This window comes from Elgaria multicarinata, chromosome 7, assembly GCF_023053635.1.
Source record: "Elgaria multicarinata webbii isolate HBS135686 ecotype San Diego chromosome 7, rElgMul1.1.pri, whole genome shotgun sequence".
In the NCBI taxonomy this organism is placed as follows: domain Eukaryota; kingdom Metazoa; phylum Chordata; class Lepidosauria; order Squamata; family Anguidae; genus Elgaria; species Elgaria multicarinata.
The window spans coordinates 75,779,085-75,794,630 of NC_086177.1; the positions used below are offsets into that span (position 1 = coordinate 75,779,085).

The window sequence follows — 15,546 nt, forward strand, 5'->3', positions numbered from 1 at the left end:
GAAGGAAGTTCTGATAGGTGCTAGTTAAACTCCATCCATGAGGTTAATTTAGAGCAAAGTAAATGCAAATACTAAGATTCTCAGGGATATCTTCCAAACAAAGAAATTCAAATTATATTGGTCTATGTATCTAAAAACAAATATTGGAAGATTGATGCAATAACTACAGTATATGCAATAATTTTAATTTACAGGGGGGAAGGAGCACTTATCAACCCTGAACTACATTTGAAAGACAATTCTGAACCAAGATAGCTTTTTTCCCCCTGGTCTTCATCATATTCTGTTGAATCAAGTAGTTTTATACCCTCACGACTTCAAATGCCATGTTTTGCAGTAGGTTTTTATAGAGACTCTAGATGCTTTACTGAAACCCACTAAATTAATGCTGCATGTCTTTTCTGGAAAATAGTTGCTTGTTTGGATTGACACTCATTGTGATACTCTAATCTTAATGTAATAAAATAACAAAAAGTGGGGGAATTACAACAAAATGTGGCCATGTATCCTCAGGTCATAGCAGGTTGTGTATCCTCAGGTCGTAACTTATTTTTATTCTTATTCATGGTTTGAACTAGGTTTGAACACAAGCCTTGTAGTGGTGTCTTGGCGGCAGGCGGTACGGACAAAGATGACAGCATTTTTCTTTCTCACTTCCCTCAGACGTTTCCTCCTGTATTAGGTCCTACTAACAGACTCAGGATTGGGGCTGCATACCAGCTCAAAAGCTAAGCCCTTTATTGCCATATATTGGGATGAGGAAGATTTTGGAAAGTGGGAAGGAGAAAATATATATTTTTTTCCTTTCCCACCCTCCCTGTTAAACTTAGGTAGGGGAATCTTTTAATCTCATGACATGCACCCCAATTCCAGCCTGCAGGATATTTACCATGTGCTACACCCAGTTAACTCACTCTGTGCTCTGTCTATTTTCTTTTCTTTTTTCAACACCCTTAACATTATGTAGGTTTCTAAATATTTTAAAAATTGCCCTGCGATTGCCAATGCCAATACAAACCAGACCTGACAAGTTCGTCGATGTGTATTTTATTCCCAAACCTGTACTCTTTACACAAAGTGGTAGTGAGGTCTGCACTTTAAACAAATGTGTGTGCAGGGAAAGGAAGCAAAAAAAGACCCCTTACCTCACTATTCTCCATTGTTTTAAACGATTTCACCCTGTCTGGCTCACTTCTGGTATTGAAGGGTATCTAGGAAACTGCTTTAAGCAGCAGAAAGAAAATAGGAGAGAGCGGTTTTCACTTCACTCCCCAGAGTGGGTTATTATTATTAATAATAATAATAATTGTACAACTGCCCTGTCACATCTAGCTTGACCCTTTCTGGCAAACTCCATTTACTTTGCCCTGATAAAAAATAACTGGATTGAACAAATCATAAGAACATAAGAAGTGCCTTGCTGGATCAGACCAAGGGTCCATCTCGTCCAGCACTCTGTTCACACAGTGGCCAGCCAGCCATCGGCCAGGGATGAACACGCAGCAGCACCCCGTCCAAGTTCCCCAGCAACTGGTGCACACAGGCTTACTGCCTCGAATACTGGAGATAGCACACAACCATCAGGGCTAGTAGCCATTGATAACCTTTGCTTCCAGGAATTTATCCAACCCCCTTTTAAAGCCATTCAAATTGGTGGCCATCACTACATCCAGTCATAGTGAGTTCCATTATTTAACTATGCACTGTGTGAAGAAGTACTTCCTTTTATTTGTCCTGGATCTCCCACCAATCAGTTTCATGGGATGACCCTGGGTTCTAGTATTTTGAGAGAGAGAGAAAACCTATCCACATTCTCCATACCATGCATGATTTTGTACACCTCTATCATGTCTCACCGTAGCCTCCTTTTTTCCAAGCTAAACAATCCCAGTTGATGTAACCTTCCCTCATAGTGGAGATGCTCCAGCCCCTTAATCATTTTAGTTGCCCTTTTCTGCACTTTTTCCAGCTCTAGAATATCCTTTTTTAGGTGTGGTGACCAGAACTGTACACAGTATTCTAAGTGTGGTCGCACCATAGATTTGTATAAGGGCAGTATGATACTGACCATTTTATTCTCAATTCCTTTTTTTATAATGCCTAACATGGAGGTTGCTTTTTTTACAGCGGCCACAAACTGGGTGGACATTTTCATCGAGCTGTCCACCACAATCCCAAGATCTCTTTCTTGTTCGGTCACCACCAGCTCAGATCCCATTAAGTTATACCTGAAGTTGGGTTTTTTGCCCCAATGTGCATCACCTTACACTTGCTTACATTGAACAGCATCTGCCATTTGGATGCCCACTCTCCCAGCTTGGAGAGAGCCCTTTGGAGCTCTTCATAATTCCTTTGTGTTTTAACAACCTTATTTGCAAATGAGTATGTGGTTTTCTTTAAACCAAAGATAAAAACCAAGGGATAAGGTGATTTCTTAAGCTCACTTAAAGTTGCTATACTTAATGGGTTGCTCTCTAGGATCTAAGGCCTGAGCCTAAACTGAAACTAGCAAGGTGTGAGTCTTTTTTATTCTATTTTCCCCCGTGTATATGTTGTTTTTTTAGCTAAGTGAATTTTTACACTTGGTTTATATAGAGTGCTCTTTAAGGCCCAACACCTGAGCCTAAACTGAAGCTAGTGTACACTTTTTTTCTGTTTATAAGCAGAAACCGCCAATACTTGGTCCTGTACAGTGGCTCTTATCAATATAGAGCTACGAATTGCTTCCCCCTCCCTTATAGCTTGGAATGACTTAAAATATGTAGATGGGATTTTCAACTACTCTGTAATCTTACAGCAAGAGCTGAAAGTTCTTGCTGGATTCCCTCCCCGCTATTTAGCTCTCTACTGTAACTTTGTAAGTGGTTACTCCTCTGCGATTTAGCTCCCTTTGCTGTGACCTTGTTTTGGCTGTTTATGAATTTTAGATTATAAATGATTACCTCAGGTAATTAAATAGTTAGTTAGATAAGTAAGTTCACTTTTCTTTTCTTGTCCATTTGCTTAACTCGCTTGTATCCTACACTTCGTCACTGGGGCTCCTTGTACTCAAAGATTTTTTTTTTAGGGACCTCCTCCTTGACCTCCCCTGTTGAACTCCCCCTGACAAACTCCTGTTTACCCTCTTTGTTCACTCACTCTGATTGCTTGCTCTCTGGGAGCTGGCTTCCTTTTCTAGCTTCTAGTTCAGCTGGGGCAGCTCCTCTTCTTTGCTCTGCTCATCTAGGAGTCGGGAAGCAGAGCGTTCATTGTTAGCTATCTAGAATATTTGAAAAAAGTGTCCTTTCCAATTTTAAAATATTAAATGAAACTTGCACACTAATTCCACTAGATATTTTAACATAAACAAATTATTTGGAATATTTCATTTAAACTGCCAATATTTTTTCTATTCACATTACAAAGCAATGTACAAATGGCATGTAAAATGCAAAAATAATCTTACTTTGACACATAACTGATTTTTAGTCAGTTCCCAAGCAAGTGGCTTACATATTAACTTTATTTATCTATTAAAAATGATTTTAGGTCCCATTTAAGGGAAGAACCCATATTAAATATAAGCCAAAACTATAAGAATGTGTTATTCAGAAACTGATTTTCTGTTTGTTTGTTATGTCCTTGGCTTCATTAATTTGAACTGAATCAAAGCATAGCATAGCTCTTTTCATAACAGAGGACTGTAATAACCGGTAATGAATAATTTAATATGCTTTCCTAGCCACACAAAAAAAGAAAGTGAGTATATAGTGGTCCCAATGGTCCTGAAATATTTATGGCTTGTAACACATGTGTGTTTTATATATAAAATGAATTCAGAAAAGTTTAAATAAAATAAAATTGTTTTTTTTAAAGGTATGTCCTCTAGCTGGAGATTCTCCAACTAAAGCTTAGAAAATTAATATGGGTATATTTGTTTTCTTATTACAATAATAATGCCCCTGGGGAGTCTTTTTTATTGTTTTGTTAATTTAAAAATGGACCATAAGAAAGCTGAATGTGCCGGAAAACTGATTGTCAATGGAGAACAAAGATGTGTTTATAATTAAGAAGGAGACAAGTTAATGATGATTGTTTTCAGAAAACAGGAACTAATATTAAAAACAAACAAAAAAACCACAACTCTGAGGCATTCGAGAACCATGAAAGACTTGACACGCTGGTAAATGTACTATTTTCCTAATTGGTAAACCTGCATGATAAAACTAACCTGTAAAGGGAAAAGGCTTTTAAGATCTTGAACAGAAAGCGCTTTCTGTAGTGAGATGGTGAAGAGACCGGTGACAGGCACTTGACAGCCCACTAAGCCATTTCCCACAGAGATTCTGTTCAACACTCTCCCCGGTGCTCAGTGATCCAGCACAGAGCTTCACGCTCATTCCAAAAACTCAGGCAGCCAAGGTATTAAGCTGAACTGAACAAAAGGAAAGTGGGTAGGAAGCCAAAATCACCAGTTTCTTGATACACTGAAGGAATAAGTGGGAATTAGAGAGAATATCTGCTGAAATTCATGTAAAATGAAGCATGATCAGCAGCAGCCTGGGCAAACGGAAAACAAGGATTCTATTTTTCAAGCCCAATCAAGAATGGGGGGACAGAGAGTAGGCGGACAACGAGGCGATAGGAAAAGCACAACTATCAATGCCTAGTAATTGTATACTACAGGTAAGGAAGCAAGGAAATAAGTTAGTGGAAACACTACTATGAATTGGGTTTTGGCTCTATGAAAATAAAAACACTGCTTTTAGGTGCAAGCAATCCGGCAAGATGTGAAAGAAAGATGAGAGAGATAATTAAAACTTTTGAGGACTGGGTTTCCTTTCACAGAGATTTGTCTGACTCTGCTGTATGCAGATGAACTTACACACACACACACACACACACACACACAAGATATCCAGCACTTACACACACGTAGCCTCTGATGGGATGTTTTTTTAAAATTTTGTTGTCTTTCCAAGAGTCAAGAAAGCCTACAGGTATATGATCGAAATTATTTAGACAGAATCTATAACCTAAATGTAACAAGTGCAAGATCCAATGTCCTTCCTTCAGTTTTAAATGGGGCTTGTGTTTTCTTTCTGCAAACATCACACCTTCCCCTAGGACACATCACAAGCTGCTTTTAACTTCACATCATCATCCCAAAGTTTAAAAAGCAGCTTTAGGTGTGCTGCATACAAAAACACTAATTGCGCACAAGAACATCATATAAGGGGCTAGCTAGATGCCAGCAATGACCTTTCATGATGAAATTTTTAACTGACCTGTATATGTTCCAATACCTCTTCATTCTCATGATCGTCATTTAGATAATTTTTTTTTAAAAAAAACCTATACAAACTAAGCATATAAAAAAGAGAGTAAATCAAACACATTTAAAAATCTAAAGAAGAAAGCCAACACAAAGAAATGTAGAATTTAGTAAGAAACCAGATCAGACTTCAAATGTAGTACAGCATATTTACTCAAGGAATGCTTAAGACTGCCTAGGAACATAGGAAGCTGCCTTTTAATGAGTCAGATAATGGGCAGATCTAGTCATCACGAGTAAGAACTTTTTGGCAAAACGCAGTTTGCCAACAGAACAGCTAGAAGAAAGAAAAGCTCAAGATTTTTAACATACAAGAACAGGTTGTTTTTTAACAGCCTGTATCTAGCGGCAGCTCCTGAGGAAGGATTTTATTAAATCCAAAACGTCGAGCCTTTGATATAAAAAAAAACCCATAAAAGATTTTAATTGTTTTCAGCAGCACCAGAGCTTGCCTCCCGTTCATCTCTTCAGGGTTTCAGGCAGGAGTTTTGCCATCCCTATCTGGAGATGCCAGAAATTGAACCTGGGACCTTCTGCATGCAAAACATGAACTCAACCTCTGACCTATGATCCCTCACCAAGGATCTGTTGCTGTTAATGGAAATTTTCCCCACCATGTAACTATGATATGTGCTGATGAAAAGTGATAAAATCTGATGAGCTAATAATCACATCTAGTTTGATTAATATATAGTGGGAAGTGACAATAGTTTTAAAAAGAGTTGAGAGGAACGGTTCCTATTTTGTAGTTTTATCTGACTCTCACCTCTGGTCTAGAAGGTGGCATGAGGTTTTGCAAGGATGACCTGGTTTGCACAATTTGGCTATTTAACCTAGTTAACTTGGTTATTCAACCCATGATGAACTGTGGCACCTGTGGACACCATTTAGAATATGCCACCTCCACTTGGGAATTGTTGTGTTGTCTGAACTAAGCCATTGGGGCTTATGCAAGAGTTAAACATAACCCTTGGCTTATTGTAGGGCTATGCGAGGGTTGTTTAACCTTCACATAAACCCCATGGTCAGGTTCTGACAACACAACAACCCGTGTGGCATATTCTAAATGGCAGCTAGTAAGTACTGCAGCTCCTTAATTAATTAACCCATGATGGCCTGTCATGTCATATGAATTGAATGACTCTGACCCTAACATCTGTGAGCTCACAAAATGGGGACTTTCCTGGCTCCCTTTTCTTCCTCCGGCACAAGTATGCTGGAGCAGGATGGGGGAAAGCAGGGGTCCTGCTTTGCATGAGCTTTCATAGGAACCACTGGATGCAAGCCAATACAAGAACCTGCAAACATATTCACCAGAGGCAAAAGTGGAATGATGGTTCTTTTTTCCTTTCTCATTCTTCATGGAAAAAAGCTCTACATGGTCACAGATAGACAGAAACAAAAATTGTTGGAGATTATACAGGCACCCCTAACTTTCATAGAACCTTGCCTAATTTACAAATGGCATACTTGGTTGACTCTCACTTTGGTCACAATTACAAGCCAGTAATTCTTCAGTACTGGCTGTATGATGCCTTTTATTCCAACCCACCCATACCTGAAAGCCTTGGATCCTTGCTAGATATTCCAGCTGTTTTGAAGGCTGCACTGTTGAACAAGGAGACATGAGTGACATTCCTTTTAGACCTATAGCTTCAGCAGTTGGGGATGTTCCATTCATGAGCAGTTCCCTGGCAATTGTAGCTGTACTATTAGTGGCAGAAGACATGCTGAAGAAACAACTAGATGTTTGACTCATTTCCTTGGAGGACAAACAGTTTACAGGGGTACCAGGTGGTGCTTTGTTGCGGCTGGCTTCCATTTCTTGATAAACATCGGGAGAAAGGTGGAGAATTCCTTTTGGTGCTGAAAACAAGAGCAAACAGGATTCTTATTTAGGGTGACCATATTTTGGAAACCAAAAAGGAGGACAAAATGGCCGCCCTCAGGAGGCGTGGCCACCCCAACATGCCCACCCCCAAGGCGGTGCCAACTCAACATGTCTGGCCCCCAAGGGGGCGTGGCCTCAGTCACATTTATTTATTTATTACATTTTTATACTGCCCAACAGCCGAAGCTCTCTGGGCGGTTCACAAAAAGTAAATGATAGCAACCAATGAGTAGCAAAGGCACACAACTACTATAATAATATACTAAATACTAAAAAAGGAACTTACACTTATATAAAACCATTTCTTTATTTTTTATAACATAATAAACAACCACAACAGTCATAGTACTAGGGTGACCATATTTGGGAAACCAAAAAAGGGGACACCTAGTGTGTGTGGGGGGAAGCAGCTTTCTGAGTCCTGCAGAAAGTACGTTATTCCCCCGCCTCCTTAAAGAACCCGATTGGAGTGGAGGAGGGGAAAGGATTTCATTCTGCACCACCACCATCCACTCCAATTGGGGCCTTTTCTATAATGTCCACGAATGACCCACTTTCCCCTTTAAGACCTCAATTGGAGCTCGGGGTGGGGGAATGATGTGCCTCAAGAAAGCATGTCATTCCCTCCTGCCATGCTAATGGCAGCCTTAAAGGGGAAGGTGTGTCATTCCAGGACATTATTGAAAATTATAGAAAATCCCCCCTGACACCATGGAAAGAACAAAAACCAGGACAAATCCGCGGAAATCCTGACAGTTGATCACCCTATCTTATTACACCTGCAATTGCTTAAGTGTTATCAAACAGGACATTAGAAACTCCACCTCAACAGAGATAGCCTGGCGACAGCTATCCATGCTCTGGTAACCTCCTGGTTGGACTACTGCAATGTGTTGTATGTAGGCCTACCTTTGAAAATGGTTCGGAAACTTCAATTAGTCCAAAATAGACTTGCTAGACTACTAACTAGGAGTGGACAATATCATGTGACATGAGTGCATGTCAGCTGCACTGGCTTCCAGGCTGTTTCTGGGTCCCATTTATAGTGTTGGTGTTACCTATATGGCTTGGGGCTTGAATATCTAAAGTAACATCTCCCCCATATGTATCTGCCCAGACCCTTCTCTGAATACCTCCACTGTGGGTGGCTACAAGGAGGAGGTCTTTTATGGAATGCCCTCCTCAAGGAAGCATGCCAGGTACTTACACTGTTATCTTTTCAATGCCTTGCAAAGACATTTCTTTTTCCCCAGGCATTTAATTTTTTTATTATTGTATTTGTTTTGGTCCAAGGTTGCCAAGTGCTGACACCAGCCCAGGGGCACAATGTATTAAATTAATTAGTTTAATTATACAAGTTCTAATTGTACAGATGCCTGCAAAGTATGTCTTGCCCCTCCTCCCCCTACGATAATCAGGAAAACACCCAACTCTTGTTTCGTAACAGCAATGATGGATTACAGTGGAAAAGCAGAAATATATGATTTCTATTGGTATCTTTGCAGACAAAGGGACATGCCAACACAGGGAAGTAGCAAGTGCTCACATTTCCTTTGAATGTGGCCTAATGCAAATCCAGTTTCCATAAAAGCACTTCAAATATATACAGATGCAACATCATTAATAGCGTAACTGGAAAAAAATACATTGGTTCAGAAATAATAGAATTAATATGGTGAAAGAAAACCCATTTAAAATGCCTGTACAATACTATAAACCTTCTAAAACCACATCAAAAAGTACAGATGTCTAGTCCACTGATGTAATATCACTTCAAACAAACATTTCACATGCTCTCTCAGCCTTTTCAGTGTTTTTACATGATCCACCCAAATATCTAACTGCTGTCTGGAACAATAGCTGGGAATTCTTCCAGATTACTAATCTTTTTAAATGTTAAAACAACTAATATGGAGCATAGGATGAATAAAAAGCTCTCTCGCATAATATACCATATGTTTTTAAATTGTATCCACATTACTGTAATAACATCATTCAATTAGCAATAATGACAAGGACTTTCCACTTATGTAACACCTTTTGTTTTGAGGATTTGGAAGCTCTACACACACATCAACAAATTATGTCACGCAATACTCCTTTGAGGTTTCTGCCATTCCTATCAACTACCAATGGTATTTAAAACAATATTCTTATGTTTTAAGTAACATCATAGAATAACATGTTCTATATTCCCACTACTATAAGGGAATTAAATTGGGGGGGGGTCATTTCAAAAACTAACTTTCAGATAGGTACTTCTGAGCTTTCTTTTTTATCCGATTAATGCACCGCAGAAAAGCTTTAACAGAGCGATGTTAAGTGACTCTGCTTTACAGTATGTTACCTCTCCACCACTCCAACATTAAATTATTTCAAACATTAATTAAAATCGTTAATTAAAAATTCCTCCGGTTATTTTTTTTATTTGAATGTATCAGCTTGTTTGTGAATAACAAAGACAAGTATGATTGTGCATCAATTGTAACATCAAAAAGGAGGATTTTGTCTATGATCCAGAGTACTGCATGTGAAGTGGATTTCTTCCCACAGATGAGAAGAAAATCTTTCCAAAAAGAGTAAGGAGCACTTATTATTGCACCAAGCTTTCCCTACTAATGGAAGAGAACAGGAAGTCCCAGTAGACACTGGGTTCCATGGACCTATGGCATTAAAGGCTAAGAGTATTTTTACATTTAGCAAATTAAACACAAATGAAGAGAAATCATGGGATGGTGAGGAAAAGAGAAATAAAATTGGATTTTTTTTTTTATGCAAAAGAACATTAAAAAAAAACATAAGAAAGGCCATGCTGGATCAGACCAAGGGTCCATCTAGTCTAGCACTCTGTTCACACAGTGGCCAACCAGCTGTCAACCGAGGATCCTTTCACCCACGTTCCCCAGCAACTGTTGTATATAGGGTTACTGCGAGATCCTCACAGTGATAAATACAACCTGTATAGATGAAGTGCTAAAGCAGTTTTACTACACTTTTCAGACAAAAAAATCTGCCTGAGTGGTTGACATAAGATCAACTTAAACAAGACAGTCCATGGTCATAGCCTTACAATCTAAACGTCATAACACAAAAGAAAAAAAAAAGGATGAGAAAAGAAACGGAAAAGAAGCAAGCTCAGCCCCCAATTCTTATAATGACCTGCTGGAATGGAAGAAGTTCAACGAGAGAAGGAGCCCAATAGAGCCTTCCTCTCAGCAGGGGGACTATCAATTAATTTCCTTGTAAGTAAGCAAATAAATATTTGCATACCTACAGGAGCACATTTTAAAGCTTGTGTACAATTCCCTTAGGAAAATATGCAGCCTAGAAAGTCAGTGATAATCACTTATTATTTTAAAAAACGTTCTCACCTAGTGACAGTTTGTTGAAACTGTAATCTCATTCACAACCTTTCAATGAAAAAAAAATGCATCCGAATTCCCTTCCAGTTTGAGAAGAGGGTCCATTTAGTCCACCATTTTGTTCCCAGATAGATGCTATTGAAGGTACTCAGCCAGGATAGAAAAATGGTGGCTATTCCTAATTGTCCCTCGCTTCCACAATTAATGTCCATTGATCCTCCATTAATTGCTCTAATCTGTTTTTAAAGCCAGATATACATACCTACAATATGTATATGAATTTCCTTGTCCAGTTCTGCAAACCATTTCCCAAGGAGGCCACGCACACACAAGTAAACTCAGTAATGGCCTTGCCATAATAGGAGAATAGAACATAAGAAGTGCCCTGCTGGATCAGACCAAGGGTCCGTTTAGTCCAGCACTCTGTTCCCACAGTGGCCAGCCAGCTGTTGACCAGAGACCAACAAAGCAGGACATGCTGCAAGAGCACCCTCCCACCCATGTTCCACAGCAACTGATGCACACAGGTTTACTGCCTTGGATACTGGAGGTAGCACATAGCCATCAGGGCTAGTAGCCACTGATAGCCTTCGCCTCCAGGAATTTATCCAACCCCCTTTTAAAGCCATCCAAATTGGTGGCCATCTCTACATCTTGTGGCAGTGAATTCCATAATTTAACTATGAACTGTCTGAAGTACTTCCTTTTATTTGTCCTGAATCTCCCACCAATCAGCTTCATGGAATGACCCCGGGTTCTAGTATTTTGAGAGAGGGAGAGAAATGTCTCCCTGTCCACATTCTCCACACCATGCATGATTTTGTACACCTCTACCAGGTCTCTCCATAGCCTCATTTTTTCCAAGCTAAACAATCGCAGCTGTTGTAACCTTCCCTCATAGGGGAGATATTCCAGCCCCTTAATAATTGTAGTTGCCCTTTTCTGTGCATTTTCCAGCTCTATAATATCCCTTTTTAGGTGTGGTGACCAGAACTGTACACAGTATTCTAAGTGTGGTCACACCTTAGATTTGTATAAGGGCAGTATGATACTGACCATTTTATTCTCAATTCCTTTTTTTATAATGCCTAACATGGAGGTTGCCTTTTTTACAGCGGCCGCACACTGGGTGGACATTTTCATCGAGCTGTCCACCACAATCCCAAGATCTCTTTCTTGTTTGGTCACTGCCAGCTCAAATATCATCAAGTTATACTTGAAATTGTTGTTTTTTGCCCCAATGTGCATCACCTTACACTTGCTTACATTGAACAGCATCTGCCATTTGGATGCCCACTCTCCCAGCTTGGAAAGAACCCTTTGGAGCTCTTCATAATCCCTTTTTGTTTTAACAACTTTAAATAATTTGGTGTCATTGGCTAACTTGGGCACTTCAGTCTTTTCAGCATCAAGCCGGGACCCATGATGAGGTATGTGGTAACTATCTGCCCCTCAGAATGGCCTGCTTTGGAAGGATTGTTTCTGAGGTGTTAAAACTCACCACAAGGTGACATTCCCCACAATTTCACATGGTAGTGATCTTCACACCTACCATGTGGTAAGACTGGAAGTTACTATTGGTGTGAAAATGGTAGGAAATAACACATTGGCTTGACAATTTGTGAGTGGGGTGGGATTGTTTAAAAACCTGTGAACATTTCAACAATAACTACAGTATTTCTTTGGGTCTGTACAATATGGGTGCAGTCAAACATAATACATAATACTCCAAGCATGGTTTGGAGTTACACATACAAGTCCAGTAGAGCTGAGGTTTGGATACAGGCACACCAGCTCCCCTCGCATACCAAAACTGCCAATTCCTTTCAGGCCTTTGGCAACACATGTTTGATCGTTGTTTGGGTTTAAAGTGCAATTTATTATTTGCTCAAACCATATTTTGTCACATTAAGATGCAATGGGAAACTATGGTTTTCCAACAACCTAGAGGAAAGTTAAGAAATTACGGCATATCACAGCAAATGAAGGTGAGCATGCAGGTCCCAGGCTCAGTTCTACTCTCCCCAACAAATCATGGTTTGGCAATACATCTGTTTTTTTAAGAACCAGATGTTCAAAGTTCTTAAAAAAGGCCTTCAAAGTTCTCAAAAAACTAATGAGAACTCCTGTGCAGAACTGCATGGCTCAATCTTGATATGCATCTAAATAGCTAATTTACTCAAGTCACCATGAAATAATCCCAAGTATTTCTCTGTTCAACCAATAAGAATTCTTTGGTCAGCTGAAATTTTCACTAAAAGCTATGGTGATATTTATACACTCTCATGCACTGTTTAATAGTAATAATGAGAAATGCAAACATAAAAATACATTGCTGTCAATGTTGTTTATGATCAGTTCACAGGAAATTCCCAGAAATTTATATTCTTGAGAATGAGTGCCACATCACTTTTGGGACTTCAGATACAACAGTGAAAAAAGTAAAAGTAAAACACAGAACATAGTATCCTATTGTATCTGTGCACTGTGTATGGGAGTAACCACTGGTGTAAGGGGGCTTACACACTTCTAAAAATAACCCAAAACTATCTGAAACCCCTATTCCTGGAATGGGGCAGGTCTGCAGAACTTGCAGAGGGGAACGCTACTGACCTGTCCCAAAATGGAAATAAGCATTTCTGCTTATTTCTGGGGTTATTTTTAGAAGTGCAAAAGCTCCCTTGCACAAGCATTTGCTTCCACAAGTTCAACAGAACCAGTGGAGATGGAGCGGCCTTGCTGGATACCGCCCAGTGATGTAAGCACAACAGTTATCAGATAGGTCACAATAATCAGAACACTTGTAACCGAAGGAGCTGTTCAAATATATTTTGCTGAGACAACAGTCAGCACAGGAAGTCTAGGAGAGAGTCTCAAGTGCCCTTTACATGTATTCAGGTTTTCTCACTGCAACCTGACTTAATTCTTTCCAGTGGTTCCATTATTTTTAGTTAATGGGCGATGAGTTCAGGTAACAGAAGCCTTGCTACAAATAGAGCCTGAAGAGTTACTCACCTTCTGATGTTGTCACCTCAAGTATTATTTCTGTTATGTTTTGCATTTATTTAACGTAATTTATCATCTAAATCCAGCTCTATCACTCTTTGAAAAGGGACTCTATGACCAGGTTCTCTCATTATAAAACCATGTGATCCAACTCTGTGTTGTTTGTCCTCCAACAATCCAGAGTTCAGTGTTTGGATGTCATGTTCCATCCCTAGATTGTTACATACACCTGCTCCCACTCATCTTCTCAACAATTCACAATTCAAACATGTGAACCATGTGACTAGCTTAATCAGAATGCAATTAGGGATGTGAATACCACTAAAAGCAATGCAGCGTAGACAGGTAGTATCCACACTTAGATGTTCATTTAGATGTACACTTAACTTAAGGTCATGGGTTTTTTTATCCTGTAAGGAATATATGTGTGTTATCCTTATCTATACTGAACCATATCTGTGGGTTCTTCTACAACTTTTTGCAATTGTGTTTTAAGGGTTTAGGGATAAGGAAGGGGGATCATGACTGAGTTACTGTGGTTCTGATAGGATTGCTGTGAAAAATAAATCCACCAGGCCAAGCTTGTTATGTTAATTTAAAAAATACATTTTGGACACTAAATTATACAGTAAAACCAAATAGTAGAATAGAAACAAAAGGCATATTGGCAATGGAAACTGCCTCATATGTGGACATTCTAGAAGTGCCTATGACCACAATGGAAAATACAGAAGGTATTATAAGCTAAATAGTTGATGATGCTAGTTAACAATATATCTGCACCATCACCGGCAAAATGTATAACATCACAAAAACTGGGCAAGCCCAACAATATAGTTGACTCAGTCTGATGACAGATATAAGGGAATGTAGCATCTATTCATAATCAGGCTATTCTTATAAAGAGAATAAATATACAACATGACCTCAGAAACTGTGGAAGTTAAGGAACCAAACTAGCATACAACACCCAGAGAAGTTTATGCGTACATGTTTATAGTAATAGAAAGATGTAAAAGAAATCTTCTGTGAACATAGAAGGAACAGCCCTTAATATGTATATTGCACACGTTGACAATTATCTTTCAGTCTGGAACAGGGAAATTAATGTCCTTGTTCAAGTAGAAATGAAAGACAACTTTAGGTATAAATATGAGATCTGGTGAGAGGGAAACTTTATGAATACACAAGAAAGGTGAATCATGACACAGAGTGGCTGCTTTACTAACCCTGTTGATAGATGTAACTGCAACCAGGAAAGTTATCTTAAATACAAGTCACATGTGGCAATGGTCACAAAGGGCCTGACCATGGACTTGGACAAAATGAATGGAAGATTCCATGAGGTGGGGAGAGGTCCACGACCCCATTCCAGAAAAGATTAGTGAGGAGCTGAGAAAGGAAAAGGTGTCCATCAACCAGTGGTCAATTAGCAAGAGATGAGAAAGTAGATGGCCCTTCTGATTTGATAGTACAGTACACCTTTCAAGATTTGGGAGATAAGGCCAAATTGTTTCATAGGAGCAAAGGAAAGAAACAAGATCTATTAGAAGCATAGGACTGTCTAGTAGCTAGTTCACACAAGCTCTCTAGGATAAAAAGAAGATATGGGAAATACCTTCAGAATCAATGTATTCTCTATGCAGTAAGGCTGAGGGATTAGACATTGCGGTCCAGGACTCTGTTCCAGTTCTAAAAAGAGTTCCAGCACCATAGGAAAGCATATGGTAGGTGGATTTTCTGAAAGTGGCCCGCTGCACCACAAGTGTCTGGGCCAAAAGGAAGACAGAATCCTTTTTTGACCACATGCACGTGAAATAAACAAATAATAATAATAATAATAATAATAATAATAATAATAATAATAAATTCCTTTACTAGTAGAAACACAAGGGAAATGAAGCTCTAACATTCAGTAGAGGCCAAACAAGTTCTCACAGATGCTATTTTTAAGACATTCAGAGGAATGCAAC

The 15,546-nt window shown here is 39.2% G+C and overlaps 1 protein-coding gene across 2 annotated transcripts in view; it reads right to left on the reverse strand.

The window, feature by feature from the left end:
• The window catches only part of STAU2 (staufen double-stranded RNA binding protein 2), a 174,897-nt gene that overhangs the window by 90,184 nt on the left and 69,167 nt on the right, over positions 1-15,546 (reverse strand). For both annotated transcript variants that reach the window (XM_063130851.1, XM_063130850.1), the window contains exon 12: positions 6,873-7,180. In XM_063130851.1, coding sequence (XP_062986921.1) covers positions 6,873-7,180 — 308 coding nt within the window. The remainder of the gene's footprint in view (positions 1-6,872; positions 7,181-15,546) is intronic.